This window comes from Nuphar pumila, chromosome 12 (genome assembly GCF_984573655.1).
Source record: "Nuphar pumila chromosome 12, dmNupPumi1.hap1.1, whole genome shotgun sequence".
Lineage (NCBI taxonomy): Eukaryota > Viridiplantae > Streptophyta > Magnoliopsida > Nymphaeales > Nymphaeaceae > Nuphar > Nuphar pumila.
Window position 1 is genome coordinate 38,075,392 of NC_143260.1, and position 12,344 is coordinate 38,087,735.

The window sequence follows — 12,344 nt, forward strand, 5'->3', positions numbered from 1 at the left end:
CAGTAAAACTAATGTTGCACGAGAGCTGAGCCAGAGCTAACTAGGTTGCACATAAGCCGAGCTTGAGTTGGCTAGCTTTTTTTACGTAGCAAAATGATTGTTCTAGCTCAAGTTGGACTTGAGAGATGCTGGTTCAGTAATTTCTGCAAATATAATATACTAAATCTGAATGGTTGGAAACATTGCACGCCTTCCCCGTTTTCCCTCTCTTTATTTATTACGACTATCTTTCGCTCCTTCCTTTCTCTTTTGTCGTTTGGGTCTCTCTTCTCTTCTCTCTCTTGTGGGTTCTGTTTCTGACACCCCCACCCATCTCTCTCTCTCAAGAGGATGGAGCGTCTGGATTTCGGAAAGATGGAATATGGGTACTTGGTTATATTTTGTTTTGATGTAAACCAATCACTTCAGTTTAATTACTGGGTGTTAAACTCTCTCTCTCTCTCTCTCTCTCTCTCTCTCTCTAGATGCAAACATTACAGGAGAAGATGCAAGATAAGAGCGCCGTGTTGTAACGAAGTGTTCTCCTGCCGGCACTGCCATAACGAGGCTCTGGTGAAATTCTGATGCCCACTGTTTACTTTTGTTTAGTTACCTTTGATTTTTGTGGGGAATTGTTTGGAACTTAATGGTGTTCTTGTGTTTGGTGAAGTTGTGTCTTTTGTTGGTGTGTTTATTGTCAGCTAAATTTTGTGTTGTGATTGTTGTTCTGATACTGTTATGAATCTCAGAACCATTGGAGCTGTCGTGATCCCCATGAGCTCGTTAGGCACGATGTTCGGCGTGTAAGTTTTGTGTTCATCTTCTTGGTGATCTTTTCCTGTTCATCCATTTGTTGAATGTGATTGCTTTCTCTAGTTTTCTCTTATTGATTTTTTCAAGTTGAAAGTAGGCTTATTGTGGATAGACCGTTTGGTTTTCTTGTGATTTGTAGGTCATTTGTGTGGTTTGCGATACCGAACAAGATGTGGGTATTGGAATTTCAATCACTCTGCCACGTTTTTCTTCTGATTTCTTGCTTACAAGATGGATTCGTCTATTCAGGTTTCTCATGTATGCACAAATTGCGGAGTTAAGATGGGGGAGTATTTCTGTGAAGTTTGTAAATTCTATGATGATGATGTAAGATCATGCTCCTTTCAATATTTCCTTTCCGAGATTCATCACCTTCTTTTGCCATTCAGAAAACAAAAGATTCATCACCTTCTTTTGCCATTCAGAAAACAAAAGATTCATCACCTTCTTTTGCCATTCAGGAAAGAAAAGATTCGGCATCTTCTTTTGTATTCTGTAGTTTAGCATTTTGGATGCTTTTCATATCTAATATTTAAAATAAATTTGAATGTCTTCTTTGGTGTAGACTTCCAAGGGACAATTTCATTGTGACGACTGTGGCATATGCAGGTTAGTTGTTGGGAGTCTTGCACTTTTCTCTTTTCTTATTATAACTATTTAAGATCACTGATTAAAATTAATGTCTGATATATTTGACTCCTTCCTGTTTGACAGAGTGGGAGGGAGTCTTAACTTTTACCACTGCAAGAAATGTGGTACGTTTTTCCATTTTCATTTACATCTTGAATTGTTTTCTGCTGTTTGCTTCACAACATGAACTGTCAACCGTTCTTGAGAAGTTGTTAGTGAACATGAATTTATGCCCTACTTAGAGTTGAAGTTTTTTTTTTGTTGGTAGATTGATGATATAAGAATGATTTCATAAATCCCTAAAGTGTTTTTTTTTCTGAATTGTGTCAGTTAGGAATATTGGATATTGCTCTTTAACCAATGTAGTTTGTCAATTTATCCTATTTATCCTGGTAAGTGGTGCACAAGCACTCTCTTAACTCTTTGTGCTTGTGTCCTGATGATAAAATGGATCAGAATTCAGGCCTGGAATTTTTTGTTCCGAACTTCCTTCTGGTTGACTCTTAGGAGAGTTAATTCCTATAGGTTGTATGAGAACTGAACTAATTGTTCATGGGAATGCGATCACTTCAGATCTTTGTTATTAAACTACAGGGAACTTCATAAAGTTTTGTATTAGATGGTCTTATTTTTTTTTTTTCTAAAGCAGAAGCCTTTTATTGATTAAGTTAACGGCTGCATAGTAGAAAAGACCTCACTTGTCTAACAAATATCTCTTTATCTCTTGCAAGTTGCAACAAATCTATTGCACTCCCACCAATCTCCTAGTTGTTATTGCCTCAATTTTTTTACCATTTGGTGACCAATCCCGGCAGGCCTATGTACACTTCTCTATTTCGTTTGAAATCCTCTAGTTATGATCAAGCAAAAGATGCCAGCAAACCATGATCTTTTCCAGCAAAGGAGGATATGGCTTGCCAGTTTGCATTTTGACAGTTTAATGCAGGAAGCAGGGTTCACATCTTTCATTTTAAAAATTCAGATATTCAAGTGATGTAAACTATAGTTTCTTCCATGAAGGGTTTGATTGAATCTCAATTGGAACCTACTTGTGCTATTGCTATCTCATAGGAATATTTTAAGGCTTATAAATGTTTTCATCAAAAACAGGTTTGGTTTTAGTCATGCTCTTGTCAGTGCATGTTATTCTCTCTTCCACTTCGCCAGTAGGATTCTATTAGTCATATGTTTGAATCTGTATTATACACTGTTGTCATTTGTTGTGATATGAGGGATACAATGGTCTCTATTCTTTTTCCTGAATTTATTTACCTTAATACTTGGTGTGTGTAGTTTTCTCTTCCCCTGTCAAGGAATGAAATCCTCACTCTATTGCACATATTGGATTCATTTTGTTAGGATAAACAAAAACATCAATTTCCACATGGTTTATTTGCAAATACATTTGTAGAAGTTCAGTGGAAAATTAGCTCCATGTTTCCCAGTTCTGATGTTAATCATGCCTACTTGCACTCACATTTTTTGCAGGATCTTGTTACTCTGTCTCATTACGTGATAACCATTCATGTGTGGAGAATTCAATGAGGCATAACTGCCCAGTTTGCTATGAGGTTTATCTTCTGTGTCTCCAATTATTATTTTGACAGATTTTTAACTTTTGCTTTCCATATCCATCCTATATGTGGGCTGCTGTGACTCCTTTGATTTGCTTGCTGATGTAGAGTTTTATCTACCATTCATTCTCTCCCTTGCTTAGAATTTAATTTTGGTTATGCGACTTTCACATTGCAGTATCTCTTTGATTCCTTGCTAGATACAACTGTATTGAAGTGTGGGCACACAATGCATTTCGACTGTCTTAATGAAATGAAGGAACATGAGCAGTAAGCCTTCACATTTTAAGTTTTATTTTGTTAAATGTTCTGTTGCATGATATTTGCATTTTTGGTTTTGGTTTTCAATTTATTCATTGTTTTGTTCTCATTGTAGATACTCATGTCCAATATGCTTCAAGACAATGTTCGACATGTCAAAAGTCTGGAAGAAGATGGATAATGAGGTCTCTCTCTCTCTCTAACTTCAGACTGAAATTTTCTTCAATTATTAATGAAAATTATCTACTAATGATTCAAATATAGATTTCTTTGATGTTGGCATCTTCTGTTCTTATCATGTATTTCTCAGTTTCTCTTGTTATACCTAGAGACATAGATTTGCAGAACGTTGCCCTGTATCAGATTAAATTTTTTTCTAGCTTGCAAGATGTTCTCTTTTTAGCAAAATTTGGTTTTCTTTTCGATCAAGGTAACATGCCAATGCTACAGTACGACATTGCTAATTTTTTGGTGGCATTTTTGTATATCATCTCATGTATTTTCTTGTTTTTTTTTCATTTTACCATTGGTTGTATCTCATGATTTTGGTCATTAATTTATCCATAAAAGCACAAGTGAAGGAAACATGAGCCACTAGGAATGTCTTTTGTTTGATCATGAAAAACAATTTCAACTCAACTATCCTCATCATTGCATTAAATCTGATCACTGGCATTTTTAGAGTATTGCTTTAGTTTGGAATATTAAACGCCATATGTGGCATGAATGCGAGAATGTATCTACACTCGATCCTAATGCTTGCTAGCAAGACAGCTCTTTCTTTCTTGGCTAAAAATGAAATGTATGTTTTTTTTCTTGGGAATTTGCTGGTCAAGCCACTGACAGAAAAATTATAAACCTAAATGTCCTGAGAAGTTAAGATGACTTGCTTTCTTGTCTCTGAAAATCGCTGGATTGGCCACAGTTGAAATGATATGCACCTCTGTGATAAAGAATGATTTATTTATCCATATGTGTTGCATATCCAAATACTTTTTCATAAGTTGGATCATTCTGATTGTTCCTGAAAATATATTAATTACTATGAGCATTATTGAAACAGATCAAATCTGTAGAATCATATTCTGAGAGGGCTGACCCATCAAGGGCTTATTATTTTAACTGAGCATTATGAGATGAATGACAAGATGAAGACTGCAAAGCAAGATGTTTGAGTTCATTAAGAAACATGATGGTGGAGTCAGGAGGATCAAAAGTCCATGAGAAAAAAAAAAACACATTATATCTTGAGAGATGAGTTATCAAGTAGGAACCTTAGAAAGTTATGGTGAGCATAAATTTAAAATTGAGGTTGGCCCTAGAGAATGCACAAGGCACATCTCCAAGGGCATGTTTGTGTGCCGTGGAAGAGAGCTCCACAGCATCACTAGCCGCGGAGCTCTCTTCTGTCTGAAGAAGGGGTTTCAGCAGAAAGGGGGGTGGCCATTGAAAACAAGGTCCTCTTTCTGAAAGTTAAGAGGATCTCGTGTTTGTGTTCCCATGGTGGCCCCACGGAAATGCATGGGATTATGCTTTACCAAGAAAAAAGGTGCCTAGGGAAAAAAGTCATGTAAGATGTATGAGAATCAAAACAAGTAAATGTGAGATCACATATAGGTGAAAAAGTATGATAAGGACATGCTAAATGAATAGCAGGTGAAGAAAATTAAGGACTAAATCAATTAAATATTTAATAAATCATATCAATGATAACTAGCTTTACAAGATGAAATGTTAAGAAACATAATACCAATATATGCATAGAGTATTTTTAATGAACTGTCCTGTCTGGTTGGTTGTGCATTATTCAACTAGGTATTGGCTTCAATGCAGATGCCTAATGATTATTGTTGAGAGTAGGTGGTTTAAAGTTAATCCTTCTTAGTTTTGGAGGTTATTTGAAAAGTTATTAAATATTGGACTTGGATGTAATTTATTAATTTGGACTCTCTCTATTTAACATAGAGAGAGCCCTAATGTCGATGAAGTGAATTAAGTTTTCTCTTTATGTGCTGCCGTCTCTCTCTCTCTCTCTCTCTCTCCCTTCCTCCTCTCTCTCTCTCTAACCAGGGTTCGGTACAACATCCTATATCATTCTACATGGTATCAAAGCATCGATCGTGGGATCTTACTCGATCGTGATCAAACTGTTGCCGAGTTTCTCCCTGCACCAACGAAGAAATTTTTTTTCTTCAGGTTAGCTGCTTGTGATTTCTGTGTAAGATCTGATAACAGATCTGGGATTTGACCAAGGTCATGGCCCAGATCTGTCATCAGATCTAAGGAACAGGATGCGTGCCTCTAGTTTCCTTTTTTTTTTTCCTCCGTGATTCTCTGTTGCCGTGATCTCCCTGTTGCCGTGATTCCCTGGTACCGTGAATCCTTGCCGTGATTTCCTGGTGCCGTGATTCCCTGTTGCCGTGATTCCCTGTTGTGATTACTATTGCTGTGATTCCTGTTGCTGTGATTTCCTGCAATCTTCTTGTCGATATTTGTTTATTTCTTGTCGTGACTTCCTGCTATTTGGGAGAAACAGCAATTGCACTTGTTGTGCTGTGCTGGTGATTAAGATATGACTGTCGAGCTCTATATGTCTGGGAACAGCCTCTGGTATGATTCAATTTATGCATATACAGAGTTGTGTTGGTCGTGACTTCATGATGTGCTGAAGAAAAATTATATTTTGGAACTATTACTCATGTGTATGGGCTGCTGTTCACTAATGTCGTGGAAACTGTGTTGAGAAAGTAACTTTGTTGTGGGTTGTGGATTCTTATTGTCGTGGTTTTGTGTGTGTGAACAGCTGCTGGTTGTCGTGTGAATGTAACACACGCTATCCCCTGTATTGGTTGAAGTCTCTCCAGTTTTTTGTTTGCTGAAATAGAAGTATATCTTCAGTATGGCTGAAAGTTCGAAATGTGATTCCAAATTGGAACATGTTGGAGAGTATAAGGCATTTGCCAATCCCTTTTCGTATGGATCTTCTGTAAGGTTGAATGAAACTAACTATGCCAGGTGGTCCAGAACGTTCATGATGTCAGTATCTGGACATCGTAGAAAGCATATCTTGCTGGAAGAAGAACCCACTGAAAAATTGGGAAAATATGCTACCTGGGATGAAGATAATGACATAGTTATGTCATGGATCATGAATAGTGTTGAAACCCACATTGCAGATGGTTTAATTTATTATAATACAGCCAAGCAGATGTGGGACAATCTTAGAGATACGTATTCACAAGAGACCAATGTGAGTCGTATCCTGCAAGTCGAACAAGAGATATATAATTTACAGCAGGGAGATCAGACCTTGGCCCAGTATTATGCATCAGTAAAAGTTGCGTTTGAAAGACTCAATGCTCACAGGCCTCTTTGTTGCTCGAAGCAGAAAGATCATCAAGAACAGACTATGGTTGCTCGGTTTCTTACAGGTTTATCTTCAGAATTTTCTGTTGCAAAAGTCCAAATGTTGACTGGATCAGATGTGCCTACTCTTGCTGATGCATATAATCGCCTTAGTATACTTGCGATATCTCTTCCACAATCACAGCCTGTGACCCAGTCATCTGCTCTAGTTGCCTCCTCTGGTTATGGGCGTGGAAATATTCAGAATATCAGAGGACGAGGTCGTGGACGAGGTATAGGAGGCAGAGGAAAGCTTCAATGCACATTCTGTGGAAAATCTGGACATTTAGAAGATCGGTGCTGGGATAAACATGGCAGGCCAACCTCTTCATCATCAAATTCTTATGCTCCTAAAGCAAATGTTACTACTCTTGAGGCAACAAAGGTACAGGAAAATATCTCTGCTGGTGACAGTAGTATCACCCTCAGTCGTGCTGAATATGATGAGCTGATAGCCCTTCGTTCTGTGAGTTCCATCTCTCCTGTAGCTGGTGTTGCCTATTCAACAGGAAATCACCTACATCCAACAAACAGTAAGTGGATTATTGACTCCGGTGCATCCAGACATTTGTGTGGAAATTCTCTTGTTTTTTCAGATCTAAATGATATTAATGCTCATCGAGGAGTCTCATTAGCCGATGGGAGTTCCTCCCCTGTTGTTGGTCAAGGCAATATTTCTATATCCTCCTCATTACAGTTGCAAAATGTTCTTCATGCTCCAAACTTTCCTCTAAGTTTACTCTCTGTTAGTTGCCTTATAAAAGAACAAAACTGTAGAGTAATATTTGATCTGATGGGGTGTCATTTTCAGGATTTGCTGACGGGGAAGAAGATTGGTGGAGGCTATGAAGCAAATGGAGTTTACTACCTACATCATCCAATGGGTAATGTTCATGCTGCCGTGGAACATTCATCCAGTCCTGTTCAGTGGCATCGTCGTCTGGGCCATCCTTCATTGTCAAAGCTTCATTCAGTCTTTCCTCAAATTCCTTCCACCACATCATTTCAGTGTGAAGCTTGTCAACTGGGCAAGCATCATCGAAGCTCGTTCTCTTCAAGTCAGAGTCAGTCTAGTAATAAAGTTTTTGAACTTCTTCATGCAGATGTATGGGGTCCTAGTAAGATTCCTACTAGGACTCAGTGTCGTTACTATTTGGTTATTGTTGATGATTTTTCTAAGTTGTCATAGGTGTTTTTAATAAAGGAACGATCTGAAGTTCCACGTATTATTCAATCCTTAATTCTTGAAATAAAAACTCAGTTTGAATCTATTGTCAAGATTGTTCGCACTGATAATGCTCTCGAGTTTAAATCAAAAGGTCTGTTACAATTTTACCAAGATAATGACATCCAACCCCAAACTTTCTATGCCTATTCTTCTCAACAAAATGGTGTGGCTGAGCGAAAACATCGGCACTTGCTTGATGTTGCCAGGACTATTATGATTCAATCCAATGTTCCTGCGTTATACTGGGATGATGCGATTACCACTGCTTGCTATCTGATCAACCGCATGCCTTCGTCTTCTGTGGGCGATCAAATTCCATTTCATATCCTAAAACCTAATGCCCCACTCTTTTTTTTTTCACCCAAAATATTTGGATGTGTTTGTTTTGTACACAAACTTGGCCCTGACCGTGATAAATTAGTTGCTCAAGCTACAAAATGCATATTCATAGGTTATCCCAAAAATCAAAAGGGATATCGATGTTATGATCCTATTTCTCGCCGAGAGTATGTCAGTGCGGATGTATCTTTCTTGGAATCCACTCCATATTACTCCAGTGCCGGTTCTCCACTGCAGGTTGATCCAGCTGAGTCTTTTCCATTACCTATACCTCCTTTTCCGTTGGAGTCTGTGCCCTCACTACCGAACCAAACTTCATCCGCTTCCAGATTTCATAATCCTCCATTGGTATATGTGCGTAGAGCTCCATCTCCGCAAGAGCCTTCATCTTCTTCTTCCCCTGAGGTAAGTTCTACTGACAATAGTGATCTTCATGATGATGATAACAAGCCTATTGCTCTACGAAAGGGGACACGACAATGTACCTTATATCCCATATCTCATTTTGTCTCCGATGTCAGAATTGGAAATCAGATGAAGTCTTTTATTTCAGCCTTATCTGCTGAAACTATTCCACTGAACTATCGGCAGGCAGAACTTGATAAGCGATGGAAACTGGCTATGCAATAAGAAATGGATGCTTTAGTATCTCAGCATACATGGGATCTAGTTGATTCCCCAACAGATGCTGACATTGTTGGATGTAAATGGGTATATACAATAAAGTACAAATCTGATGGTTCTATTGAAAGGTACAAGGCCAGATTAGTAGCAAAAGGGTATACTCAGACATATGGAATTGATTTCTTTGAAACTTTTTCCCCTGTTGCACGGATGGGTACAATTCGTCTTGTTCTCTCAGTAGCTGTTCAGCATGGTTGGAGTTTGTACCAATTAGATGTGAAGAATACGTTTCTATATGGGGATCTATCTGAGACTGTTTACATGCAACAACCTCCAGGATTCGAGGTTGAGGGGGAGTGTCAGAAAGTGTGTGTAGATTGAGAAAGGCGATTTATGGTTTGAAACAGAGTCCTCGCGCATGGTTTCAAAAGTTGTTTGAAGTGATGTCACGCTTTGGTTTTAATAGGTCAGCAGCCGATCATACACTATTTATCAAGAAAACTAGCTCTGGCATAGTTGTTATGGTGGTATATGTGGATGACATTATTCTTACAGGAGATGATGTGAAAGCCATTGAAGCCACAAAGGCTCATCTTCAAAAACATTTTGTTACAAAAGACCTTGGTTCACTGAGGTATTTTCTGGGTATAGAAGTTGCCAGGAGTCGTGAAGGGATGGTTTTGTCTCAACGGAAATATGTTCTTGACTTATTAAAGGAAACAGGAATGTTGGGAGCCAAACCAGCAAATATTCCCATGGACCATAAAGTTCAGTTGTTTGAAGAAGCGTAAAAAACGGTTGATAGCAAAAGCTATCGCTCCCTAGTAGGGAAGCTATTGTATGTGACTGTGACCAGACCGGATATTGCTTTAGCAGTAAGCAAGGTTAGCCAGTTTATGGACAAACCAACTGAGGTACACTGGAATGCAGCCATTATGATTCTCAGATATCTAAAATCTTCTCCTGGAAAGGGGTTATTGTTCAGGAAAGGTGGAACTCTGGAGATAGTGGCCTATTCTGATGCTGACTATGCAGGATCTGTAGTGGATAGAAAATCTACCACAGGATTCTGTGTGTTTTTGGGAGAGAACTTGATCTCATGGAGAAGTAAGAAACAAAATGTGGTTTCTAGGTCAAGTGCAGAATCAGAATATCGGGCTATGGCCCAAACAACTGCTGAAATGATGTGGGTTCGTACTGTTCTTCATGATCTTCAGGTGAAGGTTTCATCTCCTATGACCATGATGTGTGATAACAAGGCTGCAACATATATAGCAAACAATCCTGTCTTTCATGAGAGAACAAAGCACATTGAGGTTGATTGTCATTATGTAAGAGATATGGTCCAAGCTGGACATATCAATACCAAATATCTTAAGTCAGAAGATCAAGTTGCAGATATGTTTACAAAACCCCTTGCTAGACCAAATTTCTCAAAATGTTGTGACAAGCTGAACATGATTGATATCTATGCTCCAGCTTGAGGGGGAGTGTTGAGAGTAGGTGGTTTAAAGTTAAACCTTCTTAGTTTTGGAGGTTATTTGAAAAGTTATTAAATATTGGACTTGGATGTAATTTATTAATTTGGACTCTCTCTATTTAACATAGAGAGAGCCCTAATGTCGATGAAGTGAATTAAGTTTTCTCTTTATGTGCTGCCGTCTCTCTCTCTCTCTCTCTCCCTTCCTCCTCTCTCTCTCTCTAACCAAGGTTCGGTACAACATCCTATATCATTCTACAATTATAACATATACATGATGAAATAGTGACTAATAGAACTGCCCAAAATCAGGTGTTCTGTTTCCTGTTGTCATCTGCACAAAAGTAGGCTTTGTTGGAATGATGTAAAGATGTGGGCATTCTGGGAAAAAATTTCATCACAGTTTGTGGCAGCAAACAGCTTTTCACACTCAACAACTCAGTCTATAACTGATTTTTCCAATCACAATCATAACCATTTTCTAAGGAATATGTCTTACGCCCTGTCAGTCATAAGCACTCTTAGTCTAAGATGTACAAATGCCAGTATTGCACCTCTACAGCCTTCTTGAGGCCTTTTGCCTATTCTTCCCTCAGAGAGAAATTACCATGATCATGTCGCAGTGTGTTTTCTTAAAGTTCACAAATATTACTGATTGTAAAACTCCTGAATAACTGATGACTGAATTGTGGCACTTCCTGCGACTCATAATTGCCATTGAGCGCAGATGATATATATATATATATATATAGTAGTGATTGCTTAATGTCCCTACTTGTTATTTTTTTGGTTGTGGAGGTAATCAAGGCGGATTGTGTTGTACAGTTGTAGTGCATTATTTCTTACATCATGGTCATCATTATGCCTGGTCTCACCTACAATGGGTTCAGCTTCATAGATCCTCTTCTCTTCATCGGGTGTTATGTTTTTAATGTTTTGCAATATTTGTTTACAGATTGCTGCAACAATCATGCCTGAGGATTATCGGTACAAAAAGGTACAAATCCATCCTTTCTTCCTTAAGCTATGCCCTATTGGGGCTGGTAAATAGTTGATTGGACCAAGTTTTCCTTGTTCAGGCTTGGTCCCATTGCCAGCTCAAGCTGGTGTCAGGTTCACAACAAGGTCGATGCAAGCCTGAGACAAGCCAGCCACCATGAGCTCCAGTTGAGCCTGAGCCGGCTTGTTTAAACTAAAAAAAAAAAATTGTCATTGTAGTAAAGTTGGTGAGAGGAATTGAACCCCTGATGTCTTGTATTATATGCAAACCTCATTTTGTAACCAGCTCTTCTATACTGTGTTATGTCAAAACCGGCCCTTGTTCGGCCTAAGCTGATCAGCCATGGCAACCTTAAACAGTTTATTTTATGAGCTTGAACAAGCTTGTTATTGTGCCCATTTTTTAAATGGCTTGGATCATTTACTATATGGTGAATCTTATGATCTGTTACAGGTTTGGATCCTCTGTAATGACTGCAGTGCCACCAGTGAAGTTTTCTTCCATGTAGTTGGGCAGAAATGTGAGAGCTGCAGCTCATACAATACACGGAAAATATCACCACCAGCTGCCAATTTAGTAACTTGATTCAACAGCAAATTGTTGGTTGAAGAAACCTCACAAAATTCTTCAAGCTATCTGATTGTTGATGGTCGTATTAAAACAGATTCTGTATTCTATGAAGCCATTTGGTGTTTTTTTTTCTAGGAACCAGTACTTTTATTGTGGCCATCAACAATTTTTGATGGGTTATATTGAAAAGGTGCTCTCAATATAAATAAATTATTCATGTATCAATCAAGGAAGTAAATTCATCATAAAGGTTACTTGTTTGGATTGTTCGACTCTCTCTCTCTCTCTCTCATATTATATTATATTATATTTCTGTTCATTAATAAAAGTTAGAAAATTCAAGTCTTCAGATTCCTCATCATTGCGATAAACAGCTTGCGGTGGAAGCCCGCCCATAAATGAAAGATGCACCAGATCTATGTTGGTTCACTTTCATGGCAG

At 38.3% G+C, this 12,344-nt stretch overlaps 1 protein-coding gene across 1 annotated transcript; it reads left to right on the top strand.

Annotated features, from left to right (window-relative positions):
- The first annotated feature begins 292 nt into the window (after positions 1 to 292).
- On the top strand, positions 293 to 12,152 carry LOC149820747 (E3 ubiquitin-protein ligase MIEL1-like). The gene is made up of 12 exons (XM_089982355.1): positions 293 to 365; positions 465 to 552; positions 729 to 782; positions 932 to 964; positions 1,042 to 1,119; positions 1,358 to 1,401; positions 1,507 to 1,547; positions 2,911 to 2,993; positions 3,175 to 3,266; positions 3,373 to 3,442; positions 11,289 to 11,330; positions 11,787 to 12,152. Exons 1-12 carry the CDS (start codon positions 331 to 333, stop codon positions 11,916 to 11,918), a joined length of 792 nt encoding a protein of 263 aa, XP_089838481.1. The 5' UTR covers positions 293 to 330; the 3' UTR covers positions 11,919 to 12,152.
- Positions 12,153 to 12,344: the final 192 nt, after the last annotated feature.

Excerpts from the sequence above, each read along its gene's own strand:
- LOC149820747 (XM_089982355.1), top strand. The coding sequence starts at position 331 with ATGGAGCGTCTGGATTTCGGAAAGATGGAATATGG. Across the intron at positions 1,548-2,910 it reads TTACCACTGCAAGAAATGTG|GATCTTGTTACTCTGTCTCA; the intron begins GTACGTTTTTCC and ends CATTTTTTGCAG. Across the intron at positions 2,994-3,174 it reads ACTGCCCAGTTTGCTATGAG|TATCTCTTTGATTCCTTGCT; the intron begins GTTTATCTTCTG and ends TTCACATTGCAG.